The 12,940-nt window shown below is 47.4% G+C and overlaps 2 protein-coding genes across 12 annotated transcripts in view; one reads left to right on the top strand and one right to left on the bottom strand.

Moving 5' to 3' along the window:
• Katnal2 (katanin catalytic subunit A1 like 2) overlaps window positions 1–1,200 on the top strand; it is a 69,142-nt gene extending 67,942 nt beyond the window's left edge. For 10 of the 11 annotated variants that reach the window (XM_052742592.1, XM_052742580.1, XM_052742589.1 and 7 more), the window contains 2 exons: window positions 28–130; window positions 838–1,200. In XM_052742592.1, coding sequence (XP_052598552.1) covers window positions 28–130; window positions 838–977 — 243 coding nt within the window. In that variant the 3' untranslated portion in view covers window positions 978–1,200. The remainder of the gene's footprint in view (window positions 1–27; window positions 131–837) is intronic. The other variant, XM_052742583.1, reaches the window with a different exon arrangement.
• A 5,339-nt stretch (window positions 1,201–6,539) lies between these two features.
• Window positions 6,540–12,940, bottom strand: part of Hdhd2 (haloacid dehalogenase like hydrolase domain containing 2) — a 29,609-nt gene continuing 23,208 nt past the window's right edge. The window contains exons 6-8 of the mRNA XM_052742579.1: window positions 12,566–12,782; window positions 11,273–11,336; window positions 6,540–7,898 (exon numbers count right to left, since the gene is read on the bottom strand). Of these exons, the coding sequence (XP_052598539.1) occupies window positions 7,795–7,898; window positions 11,273–11,336; window positions 12,566–12,782 (385 nt within the window). The 3' untranslated portion in view covers window positions 6,540–7,794. The remainder of the gene's footprint in view (window positions 7,899–11,272; window positions 11,337–12,565; window positions 12,783–12,940) is intronic.

Below are 12,940 nucleotides of genomic sequence, written 5' to 3'. Positions count from 1 at the left end.
ACTGATCCTGGCTTTGTACGCTTTCAGGAGACAGAGGGCTACTCAGGCTCTGACATTAAGCTAGTCTGCAGGGAGGCAGCCATGAGGCCTGTGAGAAAGATCTTCAATGTGCTTGAAAATCACCAGTCAGGTATGGTTGGTGTCCCACGGTGATGGCGGCTTGGGAGAGAAATTTGTGCTTACTATCCCAACTCTTGGAGGGATGTGGTGGCGCATGCTTGTACCCAGCCACTTGGGACCTAAGGTGGGATCAAGTTTAAGGCGACTTGGGTCACATAGTGAGCTCAAGGCTAGCCTGGGCAACTTAACAAGACCCCGTTTCAAAGTACAAATACTAAAAGGGACACAGCTTAGTGGCAGAGTGCTTGCTTTGCGTGCAAAAGTCCCACCCACTCTGACCAGCAGGTGGAGCCTGGCGCCTGGTTTTCCAGGCTCTGTGGTTTTTACATTTGTACGCTCTGTAGTCAGATCATCATCCCCCATGTACTCAGCTGCATCCTCTGCTGCAAGACTCCCATTGCTGGGTTTTTATTTTTTTTTCTGGCACACGCTGATGTGGGGCTGGACCCACCTGAGGTACTAGACAAATAGCACATAGTACTTTGATAACAGTATGTTTAAGTCCCCTTTGGAGGCAGGGTGGGGGAGGTCAGGCCTGAAAGCCTCAGTTGCACGTCAAAAGTTCCCCCGATAGCCCTCTTCAGATGTGCCTTTGAGCTGCATTAGCTGCCAAGAACGAGATATCATGCACTGTCCGCAGACCTGGCCCAGTAGCCTTTCAAGAACTCGTCATCTCGAGGTGCAACGCTGCGTCCTGACTGTTGCCTTTTTGTCTAGAAAGCAGCAATTTACCTGGGATCCAGCTGGATACCGTGACCACAGAGGACTTTTTGGATGTGTTGGCTCACACCAAGCCTTCAGCAAAGAATCTGAGTGAGAGATACTTGGACTGGCAAGAGAAGTTTGAGTCTGTGTAAAGCTGCACTCAGCCAGACCTGGCCAGAGGCAGCGAGAGCCTCCACAGTGTGACTAGGATGGAAGGGAAGAGATTATCCTTGAACGCTGCATGAATTTGGACAGCTGTATTATTTTGGAAACGTGAGATCTTGTGTCATGGGTGTCAGCAAAGGGAAGATTTGGGTTGCAAGTCAGGCAATGGAGGTTTTTCTCACAATTCGACTATAAAATTTTGAAGAAGTTTCCTGTGGTGTTCCTTATTTGTGAACTGAGGTCTTCATTTTGGAGAAAAGTATTTTCTTAGTCTCTGTTCTTAATTTCTTTCTTATAACACATTCTCAAGCCTGTCAGATACCATCAGTATCCAGCCCCCCCTCCTCCCTCCCTCCCTCCCTCCCTCCCTCCCTCCCTCCTTCCCTCCCTCCCTCCCTCCTTCCCTCCCTCCCTCCCTCCCTCCTTCCCTTTCTTCCAAGACAAGGTCTCATTGTGTGGTGCTGGCTGGCCTGGAACTTGCTCTGTAGACCAGGCTGTCCTTGAACTCACAGAGACCCACCTGCCTCTGCCTTCTGAGGGTTGGGGTCAAAGTGCTGCACTAACCCACCCAGCAATATGCTCTCCTAAACAGCTGAACGCCTCCTGTAACTCCATTCTCCCTGCTGCTTCTGCTCCAGGGGAAGGAGACCAGCACAGAACCATATTTGTCCCCATCCTCTCTTTTCAGTCCGTCGGGCCCCAGCTGACCGCCATGACCACTGCCTGCCACCATCCTTCCCGTCCCCAAGCTCTTAGCTTCTGTTTTCCCAGAGAATAAAGGAAAGTCTCCATTCTCTGCCCCGGCTACTCAGGGCTTCTGGATCCCAGTTAGTTTGTTAGCTAAATTTCAAGCACTTGGCTTTTCAGCCCTGCCTCACATTTCACTCTCCTGGTGTCTGGAAGACTGCAGTCTCTGCAAGTGTCCTGCAGGATGAGTGTGTATGTGTGTGTGTGTGTGTGTGTGTGTGTGTGTGTGTGTGTGTGTGTGTGTGTGTGTGTGTGTGTAAGGTTTGGCCTTGTCTTGAATTTGCTGCTCAGTTCGCTGAGCGTCCATCCATCTACTCTGCATCTTCCATTGCTAGACCTTCTCACCTGCGTTCTCCCACTGGCCAGTCCTGTGGGCTTGTGATTCTCGGTTCTTCCCCGTTAGTGGGGGTTTGAGAAAGGAGACCAGCTAGTACAGGGGTTTACTCTAGAGTGTCTACAGTTATTTGTTCTGCGTGAGTGTATGTCACACGTGTAAGGATGCCACGGAGGCCAGAGGAGTGCGTCAGCTCCCCTGGGTCACCCATAGCCAGAGTCATAGGCAGTTGTGAGCTGCCCAGCATGAGTGCTGTGTACCACACTAGGGTCCTCTAAAAGAGTGCAAGTGCTCTAACCACTGAACCATCTCTCCAGCCCCCTATTTATTAAATTAAATTTATTTGACAGTTTCATACATGTGTTTAATGTATTCTGGTTACTCTCATCCCCTACCCTCTCTTCCCTCCCTCCTACTCCCATCACCTCTCCCTCCCTTTCCCTTGATAATTTTTTTGTTTTGTTGTTTTGTTTTGTTTTATTACTCATTGAGTTTAACCAAGGCACGACCATGGGTATGGAACTATTCATTGGAACTGGTGGGCTCATCTGTGGGCATACAACTGAATATAATGACTCCCCCCAGCATCCATCAATAAACAACAGTTACCCAGGGAAGGGTAGAGACCCATAAGCCCCTCCCCAAACCGTGACTGATTGATAGGCCCAGTCTTTCCCTCCTCGCCCCTCCCGAGACAGGGTTTCTCTGTGTAACACAGCCCTGGCTATCCTGGAACTCACTCTGTAGACCAGGCTAGCCTCACATTCACAGAGATCCACCTGCCTCTGCCTCCCGAGTAATGGGATTAAAGGCATGCACCACCACTGCCCTGCCCTGCAATAGGCCCCAGTCTTGTGCAGCTTGGCACAGGTACCTGGAGCTGCTGTGAGTTCGTGATTGTAGAACTAGGACATGCTTAGCAGAGAGTGCTTTGTAGCTGATCTCCCAGTCATCCAGCTCTAACATTTTTTCTGTCCCCTCTTCTGAGATGTCCTCTGAACTCTAGAGGGGCCTAGAGTTAATTTTTCAGTAGGTTAAAGGGCTGGGAAGATAGCTCAGTTGGCTTGCCTTACAAATGGGAGGACCTGAGCTTGATCCCCACCATTCACATAAAAATGCCAGGTCTAGTGGTGCATGTTAAAACCCCAGTGTTGGGGAAGTAGCAGAGAACAGGAGGCAACCCCGGCTCACTGGCCAGGCAGGCTGGCCTGATTGGTGAGCTCCAGGCCAATGAGATCCTGTCTCAAAGGAGGTGGATGGTGTTTCTGAGGGTGACACTTGAGGTAGTTCTCTGGTCTCTAGAACATATGTGCACATGCACACACATGCATTTAAAAAAGATTATACACATATTTTATATAGTATGAGGAGTTGACTTCTTAGTAGTTGGAATAAATAAAATTTGACTTAATCCAACATGTGGGGTATTTTATTGTTATTCATTGTAAATCAGAGTTCACAACTCCAATGCCTATGGTAGCAAGGAAGTTGATACCACATGAGTAATGAGTGCTAGGTATAGCAGGAGGCGGAGGCAGAGAGGGAGGTGAACTGGTGAGGGCCAGAGACTCTCTGAAGGACACAGCAGTGACTAAGCCCAGGTCAACATGGAAATTTAGGCCTAACATTGCCAGATCTAATCTGCATAGAAACAGCAGCGAGGGACTTGCATCTGAACATCATTCTCAAAATGCTGGCAGCTGGGGTTCGTCACCCCTTGCTCCTGTACCACTGGCATCCTTTAGATACCTAGCTGGTGGACCACACTTAGCTCCGGTAACCCAGCCTAACTGTCAGTGCTCGTCGGCATCACCAGTCGCGAGCACTGTATTGGCAGCTGTGTGTTGGATTCCGTTTGCCCTCCTCAGACGCAAGCTCCACGGTCTGAGGTCCTTCTTCCTTTCCTACTGATTTAATGGAATGTTCTTTAAAACAGCGTAGGCCCCAGAAGTTATGAAAACTCTTCCCAAGCACTCAGTCTTTGCACTCCATACAGAAAGTCTACCATTGTTTTGAATTTGTCGGAGTCCTTTATATTGTTAGGTTTTTTTTTTTATATGCCTCAGCACGCTGACTAGAAGATACTCATCTTAGTAAGCACTTAATAAATGCAAATTCCTCAGGCACGTCAGTCATGGAAACAGTCCCAGTGTGTATGACATGGAAGCAGACTCTTGCAGATACTCAAAGCTGTGAGTGATCTATGCAGTTTATAAGGTTTTTGACTTCGTGTCTCACGGCTGCCTCTTAAAGACTGAAATGTGCTTCTAGCTAGTAGGTCTTGATGGCTGGTATCATAAAACGCCAGCAGAACCCTCATGAATTTATGTGGAAAAAGTCTTTGTGATTTATGACAAATAAACACGATAATGTAAACATGGCTCCACACAAATGACTGAAATATGAAAAAGGGATTCATTTTGCCACTCAGGGAGGAGTGTTTTGGTCAAACAGATTAATGCAGTTTTAAAAATTTTTTATTGCAGGCGCCTAAGGTCTTTAATTTCATGTTACTGGAACCACTGATCCAAAGCTAACTGAACATAATAAATACAGGGTGTTTCTACCTTCCCCGCCCCACAGGATCCTGGGTTTTTAAAGTGTGGGATTAAGGATGAAGTGACAGTGCTATCATTCCACGGTAGCCTCTGACATCACACCTGGAGACATCTGTGGAGCTGTCACAGTGGGGTGGTCCCTTTCCTATGCAGAGCCACCACAGTGAGGTGGTCTCTGTTCTGTGCCTTGTCATTATGATAGGCTCTGAGACATGGTGTGGCGGGCAGGCAGGCAGAACTGCACCCAACCTGCAGCTGTGTGGGGCCACTGGATTGGCTCATACTCCACCACGGTGTGTTCAGTGCTCATGAGACCCGTCATTTCCCATCATGCCCTATCGTCAGCCCCTTTCTACTCTCATAGGATCATTTAGTCCATCTTCTGGCCTATAACATAATTGTGAGCCCTTCATATCAATACAACATAACCCTTTAATTATGAGATGGCCTGTGTGGTGGCTAGTGCCGTCCCAATAGAACCTAGAACCACTCTGGGCTGCTGATGGGGGATTATCTTAGTTTTGTTGAGGTGGTAAGAACTATGTGATCTGGGTGGCACCATTTCCGTGTTGAGATCCTGGGCTGTATAAAACAGAGAAAGGTCCCTGAGCAGTATGGTACGTTCTTCTGAGTGGGGCTGTACTATGGACAGCTGCTTCAAGCTCCTGCTGCCTAGAGTTCCCTACCATGAAGGACTTGTACTGTGAACTGTAAGCTAAAACCTCCCTCCCTCCCTTCCTCCAGTTCCTTCTCACAGGCATTTTGTCACAGCAACAAGAAAGACTAAGCTAGCTGGTGGAGGACGCCCCTTAGACATCTGAGTTACATTTCCTGCGGGAGGCCAAGATGCCTAACAGGCTGAGGCGCTTTCTGGAGTGTTTCTAGCAAGTCTAAGACAAGCTTCTGCACTATCCTCCTGGACCTCCAGACAGGCCAGCTAACAAGCCCTAACGTGTGTTAAATGTGTTACAGAAACACCCCGAACTAAGATTTCCATGGTTCTCAGGGACCCTTGAGCAAGCTGCTTCTCCAGGCTGGATGCCTGGCTGAGGTCTCTCCCATCCTGTGACCCTAATGCACCTGATCCACCATGAGCTGCCTTTGCTTTAGCTCTGCCCTGTCTCCAGAGCATCAGCCCCACTGTTTGCTTCCCTCCATCCACAACAGCCAAAGAGCATCAAATTCCTGTGATATTTAGTTCAAAATTCCACTGGTTCAGTTGCCTGTGTGGCAGCAGACATAAAAAGAATGACTCAGTCTTGGCCAGGGAAGAGATGTGGGACCACTTGAGGGAACTGGGCAAGAAGCCGTGACACCTCACTCCATCTTGCAGCTGGGGGATTCACCAGAGAGGACACGGAGTCCTGCCTTCCTACTGATCTTCAGTATTGTCTCTTAGGTTCTCAACTAGAAAGCCCCTTGGGGTAAAAGCCTTTTCTTCTACACTTATTTCCCACAATAACCTGGGCCAGCACAGCAGTTAGTGCACAGCAGCTATGGAATATAATAATTCCCCAGCAAGGAACAATCGCCCTTGGCACCCAGATCACAGACCACAGATGGATGTGGCCTCTTCCCAGGCACCAGGGCAGTGCTGCTTTCAAGGCTGAGCTTTCATCCACGTGCAGCTCTTCCCGAGGTCTATGCAGCACAGCATTTGACCCTTCAGATCAATCTCATCAAGACAGCCCTCTTCAGGTTGTCTAGGGCAAGTACTTATATGGGTTCCCACGTTTGATGCTCACAGCAATACTGTGTGGTGAGGGTCGAAGTGACTTACTCTTGCTCGCCAAGCACCAGAAGCTGTACCCTCAGCCACTCTGCACTTCTTTCTGACTGGGCATGGTGATCATCTGCACTTGACAGTGTGTAAGTAGTAGGTTGGGGCATTTGTAAAACCAAGAAAGAAGCACTTACTAAAGTACATTTATTTAGCTTTGTTCCCTTCCATCCAAGACAGAGCTGATCTCTAAACAAGCATCAATGCTGAAGCTCATTAACATTAGTGTGTGCCTCAATAAGGTGAGCACGGCAATGATACACAATTACATTCTAATAATTCAATGCCCAAGAGCCCTGTAAAACAATTGCCACGGCCTCAGATTAGCACAGCATGCAAATGCACCAGGAAAATCATTACCTACTTAGTCTCCTTCATTTGGGTGGGTTTAACACGAGAAGAATAATCCAGGCGCCGAGACGAGATCTCATTTTACAACTGTAGTAAGAAGTACATAAAAGTTTGAATCTGTCCCAATAGTTCCTAAAAGATTTCTCCCACAGTGCCAGAGGCAAAAATAATGAAATCTTGCAAATGTACAGTTAATAGGTCCCCAGTGGACACTAACTTCAAAAATGCACGGTCTATAAGACATTAAAGGCTTGATTTCAGTTTCTGCACTGTTCCTGTTAATAACAATGTCTAATTAAAACATCTGTAAAATACTGATAGTTTTAATTTTACATAAAATTTCCAAAACAACTGTTACACAGGATAATAGGTATCTGCAATGAATAGGTTATTAATGGAAATATTATTTTAAATTAAATTCGGGTTCTAAATTTAAATTAGTCATCTCTGGCTAATGAAGAGAAAAAGAAGTCATCTGTGCTGGGAGTGCAGTGGAAGATTTGGCTTTCCACATCTGTTAAAGCAGCGTCCGTCACTGGATCTCAGCAGAAGGACCTGCCACGCTGCTTCTGCCTTGCACTCGGCCTGGCTCTTCTGCTGGGTTTCACAGTGAACTCTGCATCTCCATGACAGCCTAATGCACTGTCTGTGCATCCCTGTATGATTCAGCTGTACTCACAGACAATCCCCTCTCATTTCCAGCAAAGAGAAGTGAGAACTACTGCTTCTCTACTCCCCAAGGAGCTTCTCTTCCCAGCCCAGTGAACCTGATGAATATTTTAACAGGAATGGCACAAAATCTCGGCTCTCCCTTTCTTCAGGTCTCATCTTCTTTCACAAAACAAAAGAGATTAGCAAAGCTTAGGGCTGGCTGCAATTCAATACCCCTCTTTCTAATTAATGCACAATGAAAGAAGGTTCAATAGGATCATCACTGGATGGCGCTGTCTACTGAGGCCACTGGGTTAGAAAGGGATCCATCCAGTCTAGACAATGGACGCTGTGGATCAAGCAGCCTCTCGTCACATGTGGGTTCACAGGAGATGCTGCAGAATGTGGTCCACAGCGTGAGGGAAGCTCTCGCAAGTTAGGTAGGGAGGTGGATTAATTTTGTCTTCGTCTGCGGCTCGGTATTTCCCTGAAACGAAGGCAAAGCCAGTGAACAAGAGCTACAGCCAGGACGCCAAGTTCAGCAAACCCAGGAGCACCCCGCAATCACCAGAGAATCAACGGCTCTATCTCCCCCAAAAGCACCTTCCCCTGAGGCTTTAGGAGGTAAGGGGACACAATTCAGAGAACCGTCACATTCATCAAATCCCAAGCCCTCTGATCTTTTACAATGGATAGTTCTAGGTATGGGGTCACCTCACAGGTAAGGCTTCCTTCACATCACAGAATCATGTTCTCCCTGACCTTTGTCCTAAAGATGGGCTGGTGATCTAATACATCAATGCTTTTAAAACAGGAGACTAGACATACACCGGGTGCCAAGTGCAGGCCTGCTGCCTAACTGTGACTCTGGAATTCATGGGCCTGGCACACCAGTCAGTCCAAAGGGGAACCAGTCCATGCAGGGGGTGTCGGGGAGGTTTTCCATAAGGAGGCCACAAGGTCCCGTTCCATCACTCTTACTGGGCCAGTGCCTTTCCCCTTCCCTCCCCTCCCCTCCCCTTCCCTCCTAGCATCCAGTTGTCTCCACAATGTTTCTGATTTGTAGCTACCCACTTGTTTAATGACTCACAGCTGTGGAGACTGTAAGTTTCCTGGGAACAGGGATTACGTCTGCTCTGCACCCTGAAGGATTCCTAGCACCTAACATCATGATGGCCACATGGTGAGCATTCTCTAAACATGCCTTTAAAAAATGGACAGGAGAGAAGAGAGGTGAGGAGGGAGGAGGAGAAAAAAGGTAGCTCAGCTCCACCCTCCAAGAGGGAGGTGGCACTGGCCTGTGGCCTGCATGACTGCGGTGCATTTCACTTTCTTTCACTGTCTTCTTTTCTATGACCTCTATTTATTCTTCAGCCATATCAGGGTTTCTCCCCCTGAATTTAGCTTCCCTCACAAAACAGACTTCTTCTTTCAGAAGATGGTTCTTGTTCTGTCCTACTGGAGTTCTTCCAGTGAAGGAATCGGCATCAGAGGTCTAAGCGTGATTAACACATACTTCACTGGCCCTCACATCCTCGAGGCACTAGTCCACACAGCAGACTACTGCTGCGAGCGAACTTGCCGGCAGAGTTTCTACCTGGCATGCCCGACTACTGCTGGGCCACCCACTTTCTAGAGCCAGTACTCTAAGGGACAAGTGTCTAAGCCATGGCATTCTGGAATGCTTCTGCTAGGCTCAAATGACACAGTGGCTTAGGTGTGGGTCTAGTTGCCCACGTCATGGTGTCTGGCACAAAGCAGGTGCTCAGTAATGCTGGCTGAATTAATGAAGCAGTGTGCACATCTGCCCACTTCCCAGCAGCAGCCAGTGCCTTCCGGGGTCAATAAAGAGCGAGGAGAGGGAAAGTAAAGGAGCCATGTTGATGCTATTCGATAAAGAGTCACCATACTGTCCTCTCGATCAGTATTTCACATGCTAAACAGAAATAAATTCCAGTTAGGACAAGTCAGAAGTCTTTTTTTTTTTTTTTTTTTTTTTTTTTTTTTGGTTTTTCGAGACAGGGTTTCTCTGTGTAGCTTTGCGCCTTTTCCTGGAACTCACTTGGTAGCCCAGGCTGGCCTCGAACTCACAGAGATCCGCCTGGCTCTGCCTCCCGAGTGCTGGGATTAAAGGCGTGCGCCACCAACGCCCGGCTCAGAAGTCTTTTTTATCAACAGCTGAGCATACAAAACTGACCACTGACCATATGCTACCACTAAGAGGCAAAACTGCTCAAGACAGTCCACGAAAAGTGCTTCTTACTGAATATGAATTCAGATGTTCAGAGTCACTTAAATTCCGGGACAGCTAGTGCTTGTCCACTGAACTGTTCTCGCGGTTTAGAATGATGGGCTTCCTCTTAGTTTTCCCAAGATCAACAGTACAAACGGCCTCTTCTCTTGAGGGCCATAGTTGCTTTACTGACTGCATGTTTCAGATGTTGGCTTCTTTAGGACTAATGTGACGCAGCTGAGAAGGCTGCTGACCATGACAGCTGGACAAAAAGAAAGCAGAGTAGGCAAGCTCAGCCAGGGCAGATGGGCCATTCACAGTACTGCACCGATCCAGGTTTGGTGGTTGCTATAAATCCTTAGTTGTATGAGCTAAAAAAGGGAAACATTCGTGGACATTCAATAGCCGAAAGGAAAATAGTTATCCTTGGGTTCTCTCAAAGGTAGGAGAGTGAAACAGAACACAGGGAGGGTGGATGGGGCTGTTTTTCTTGACTTCTCCTCTGCTTCCTTGTTGCTTACATCACAAGGCTATAATGCTCCTGGGTAGGAGATGATGGAGAAATCTGAAGAGATGCTGTGGTCATTCTGAAGTGATGGTGTTTACTGTTTGCAAGGCTCCAAACAGCCCCCACATGAGCTCGAGCATTTTCACACTGCACACAGCGCCTTGTCGGCGGCTTTTTACTGAGCATCCTTCACTGGCCCTCACATCCTCAAGGCATCTACACTTTGGTTTTGTTGCTAAACTCAAAGCAGCTCTTAAGAGATCACCCTTTTGTGGTCACAGTCCTGGAATAACTCTTCTGTGACTTCATGTTTTCATGCTTGCTTGATCCAGCCAGCCAGTCAGCACAGAGCTGAGCCCAGAACACAGGGTAATCAGCCACTGTACTGCTGTCAAAAGACTGGATTAGCAGAGCCTGCCACAGGAGATATTTCCTTTTCCTAAACTTGGGAGACTGTGGGAAGGAAACTAATTTTAGTGGAAATAGTTTGCAAACTCTTGGTTTTCTATGGTGCTAAATTCAAACCCAGGGCCTTGTGCAGTCAAGCATCCTACCACTGAACTGTATTCCCAGGCCCCTAAGCTTTTGATCACCAAAACAGAATAAGTTAAGAGACAAGAAAAATGTTTTCTGCATTTCTTTTAAAAAGTGCACAATAAAAGACAGGATAAAAGCATCTAGCAGGTCTGTTCCTGGAGATCAACTTCCTCATTGTCCAGCCACACAATACAGGGGTTATTTTCAGAGCCCCATGACACAGGCCTCCTGCTTACTCTGATGTGAGTCACATGTCTAGGAAATGCTACAAACTGTGGTTCTCCAGCCTGCCCTGCCTTTGCGCAGCACGGCTTCCTCGCTGCCTTTTCCCTGGAGTCCTAAACTCAGTTCTGAAGAGCTCTGCCACCTCTGCCAAGGCTCTTCTTGCAACTGTGACCTCTACTACCCTGGCTCCTGGGAGACAGGGTTTCCTGACTGGCCTGGAACTTGCTACATAGGCCAGACTGGCCCCAAACTCACTGCAATCCTCCACGCTCAGCCTCTCAAGTGCTGGGGTTAAAGGTGAGCCACCATGCCCCACTCCACCCTTATCTTTGAAAAGGCACAGATAGGAGATACATACCAGTTTTGACCAAGATGCCCAGCATGCCAGTGTTCTGTGCCCCACCAACATCATCCCTGCAATCCTGGAAAAACATAATGACATTAAGTCCAGAGTCTTCACTCAGCTTGCCAACAAACTCCAGCAATGACTGATGGGCTGCACTGGCCACCTCAAATTCCCCAAGTCTTGGTTAAGGTTTCTATTGCTGTGAAGAGACATCATGACCATGGCAACCCTTATAAAGGAAAACATTTAACTGGGGTTGGCTTACAGTTTCAGAGGTTTAGTCCATTATCTTCACAGTGGCATGCAGGCAGATACAGTACTGGAGGAGGAGCTGAGAGTTCTACATCTTGATCTGCAGGCAGCAGAAGCAACTGTCCCACTGGGCATGGCTTGAGCATGTATGAGACCCCAAAGCCTGCCTCCACAGTGACACACTTCCTCCAACAAGGCCACACCTCCTAATAGTGCCACTCACTATGGCCAAGCATTCAAACAAGTGAGTCTATGGGGGCCATATCTATTCAAACCACCCCTGCTTTTCTTTCTTAAAATGCAAGAAAAGAACGTGTATAAAGGGTTAAGGAACTCTGTGTAAACACTCTTGGGAAAGAAGCCATGGTGATACTTTCACCACCAGGGACTAAGAAACTAGGAGGGAGTCCAGCCCCAGAGGTCGCCATCCTGCTGTGCTCGGTAGGAGACCCACCTCTCTAGGTTTCAGTTTCCTAATGTGGAAAATAAGGGTTAGGCCAGACAATCTTAGTGGTTGCTTCCAGCCTGGCATGCTGTCATTTACAGCTACAACGAACCATTCATACCAACTTACCGTACACAGCACACATAGCAAATAATATCTTTCAATTTGTGAGGCCAAAAGCAAGGTGCACATCACCACAGCTTCTACTCATTCCAGGCTCCGCCCCACTACTCAAAGAGCTATAGTGGTCACTATCCCTCGCTAATAGATACATTGATTCAGTAATTCCATAAGTATATGCCAAAAAGACAACAATGGTAGAATTCTTCTGTTATAGGTTGTTTTCTGTAAAAGCTACATTTAAAAAAATTGAGATCTGTATTGGAGTTTTCTTTAGCAGGATACATAAAGAATTTAGCTGACTGGAGTATAAATGGCATTTCATATATACATTCAGTCGCTATGGAGACATGTTAGACACAACATCTCTATTTTTACAGAATACCACTGAACATCTACAGGAAAGCTGCTCCAGGAAGCAGGGATTTGAACCTGTATCTCCCAGCATGACAGACAACTCAGGACATCCCTTAGGTTCTTCTACTTACATCTCCTATCATGATGGCCTCCTCCGGTGCACAGCCAGTGTCCCTCAGTGCCTCTAGGAAAAACGTCTTCTCTGGTTTCCCCACTACTATGGCTTTCGTGTCTGTGGCATACTCTAAGGCAGTCACAAATGGTCCTGGTCCCAGGGCTAAGCCATCCTTCCTCTTGTAATACCTGGACTTGTGGACAGCTATCAGAGGGGCTCCATCCAGGAGCAACCTAGAGATGAGGAAATGGAGACAGGCTCAAAGCAAGTCTTTCTTGAGTGGGAAAAATGTCAGACTTACAAAGTGGTTTTATTCACATTCATAGAAACAAATAGTTTCATATTAACTTTTAATGACTTGCTGTCTTCTAATGAATTCACAAAGAACTGC

Source organism: Peromyscus californicus, unplaced genomic scaffold (assembly GCF_007827085.1).
Source record: "Peromyscus californicus insignis strain IS unplaced genomic scaffold, ASM782708v3 Scaffold_17__1_contigs__length_78620276, whole genome shotgun sequence".
Taxonomy (NCBI): Eukaryota; Metazoa; Chordata; class Mammalia; order Rodentia; family Cricetidae; genus Peromyscus; species Peromyscus californicus.
The sequence above is the reverse complement of the archived record's forward strand: the minus strand, read 5'-3'. Positions and strand labels throughout refer to the sequence as shown.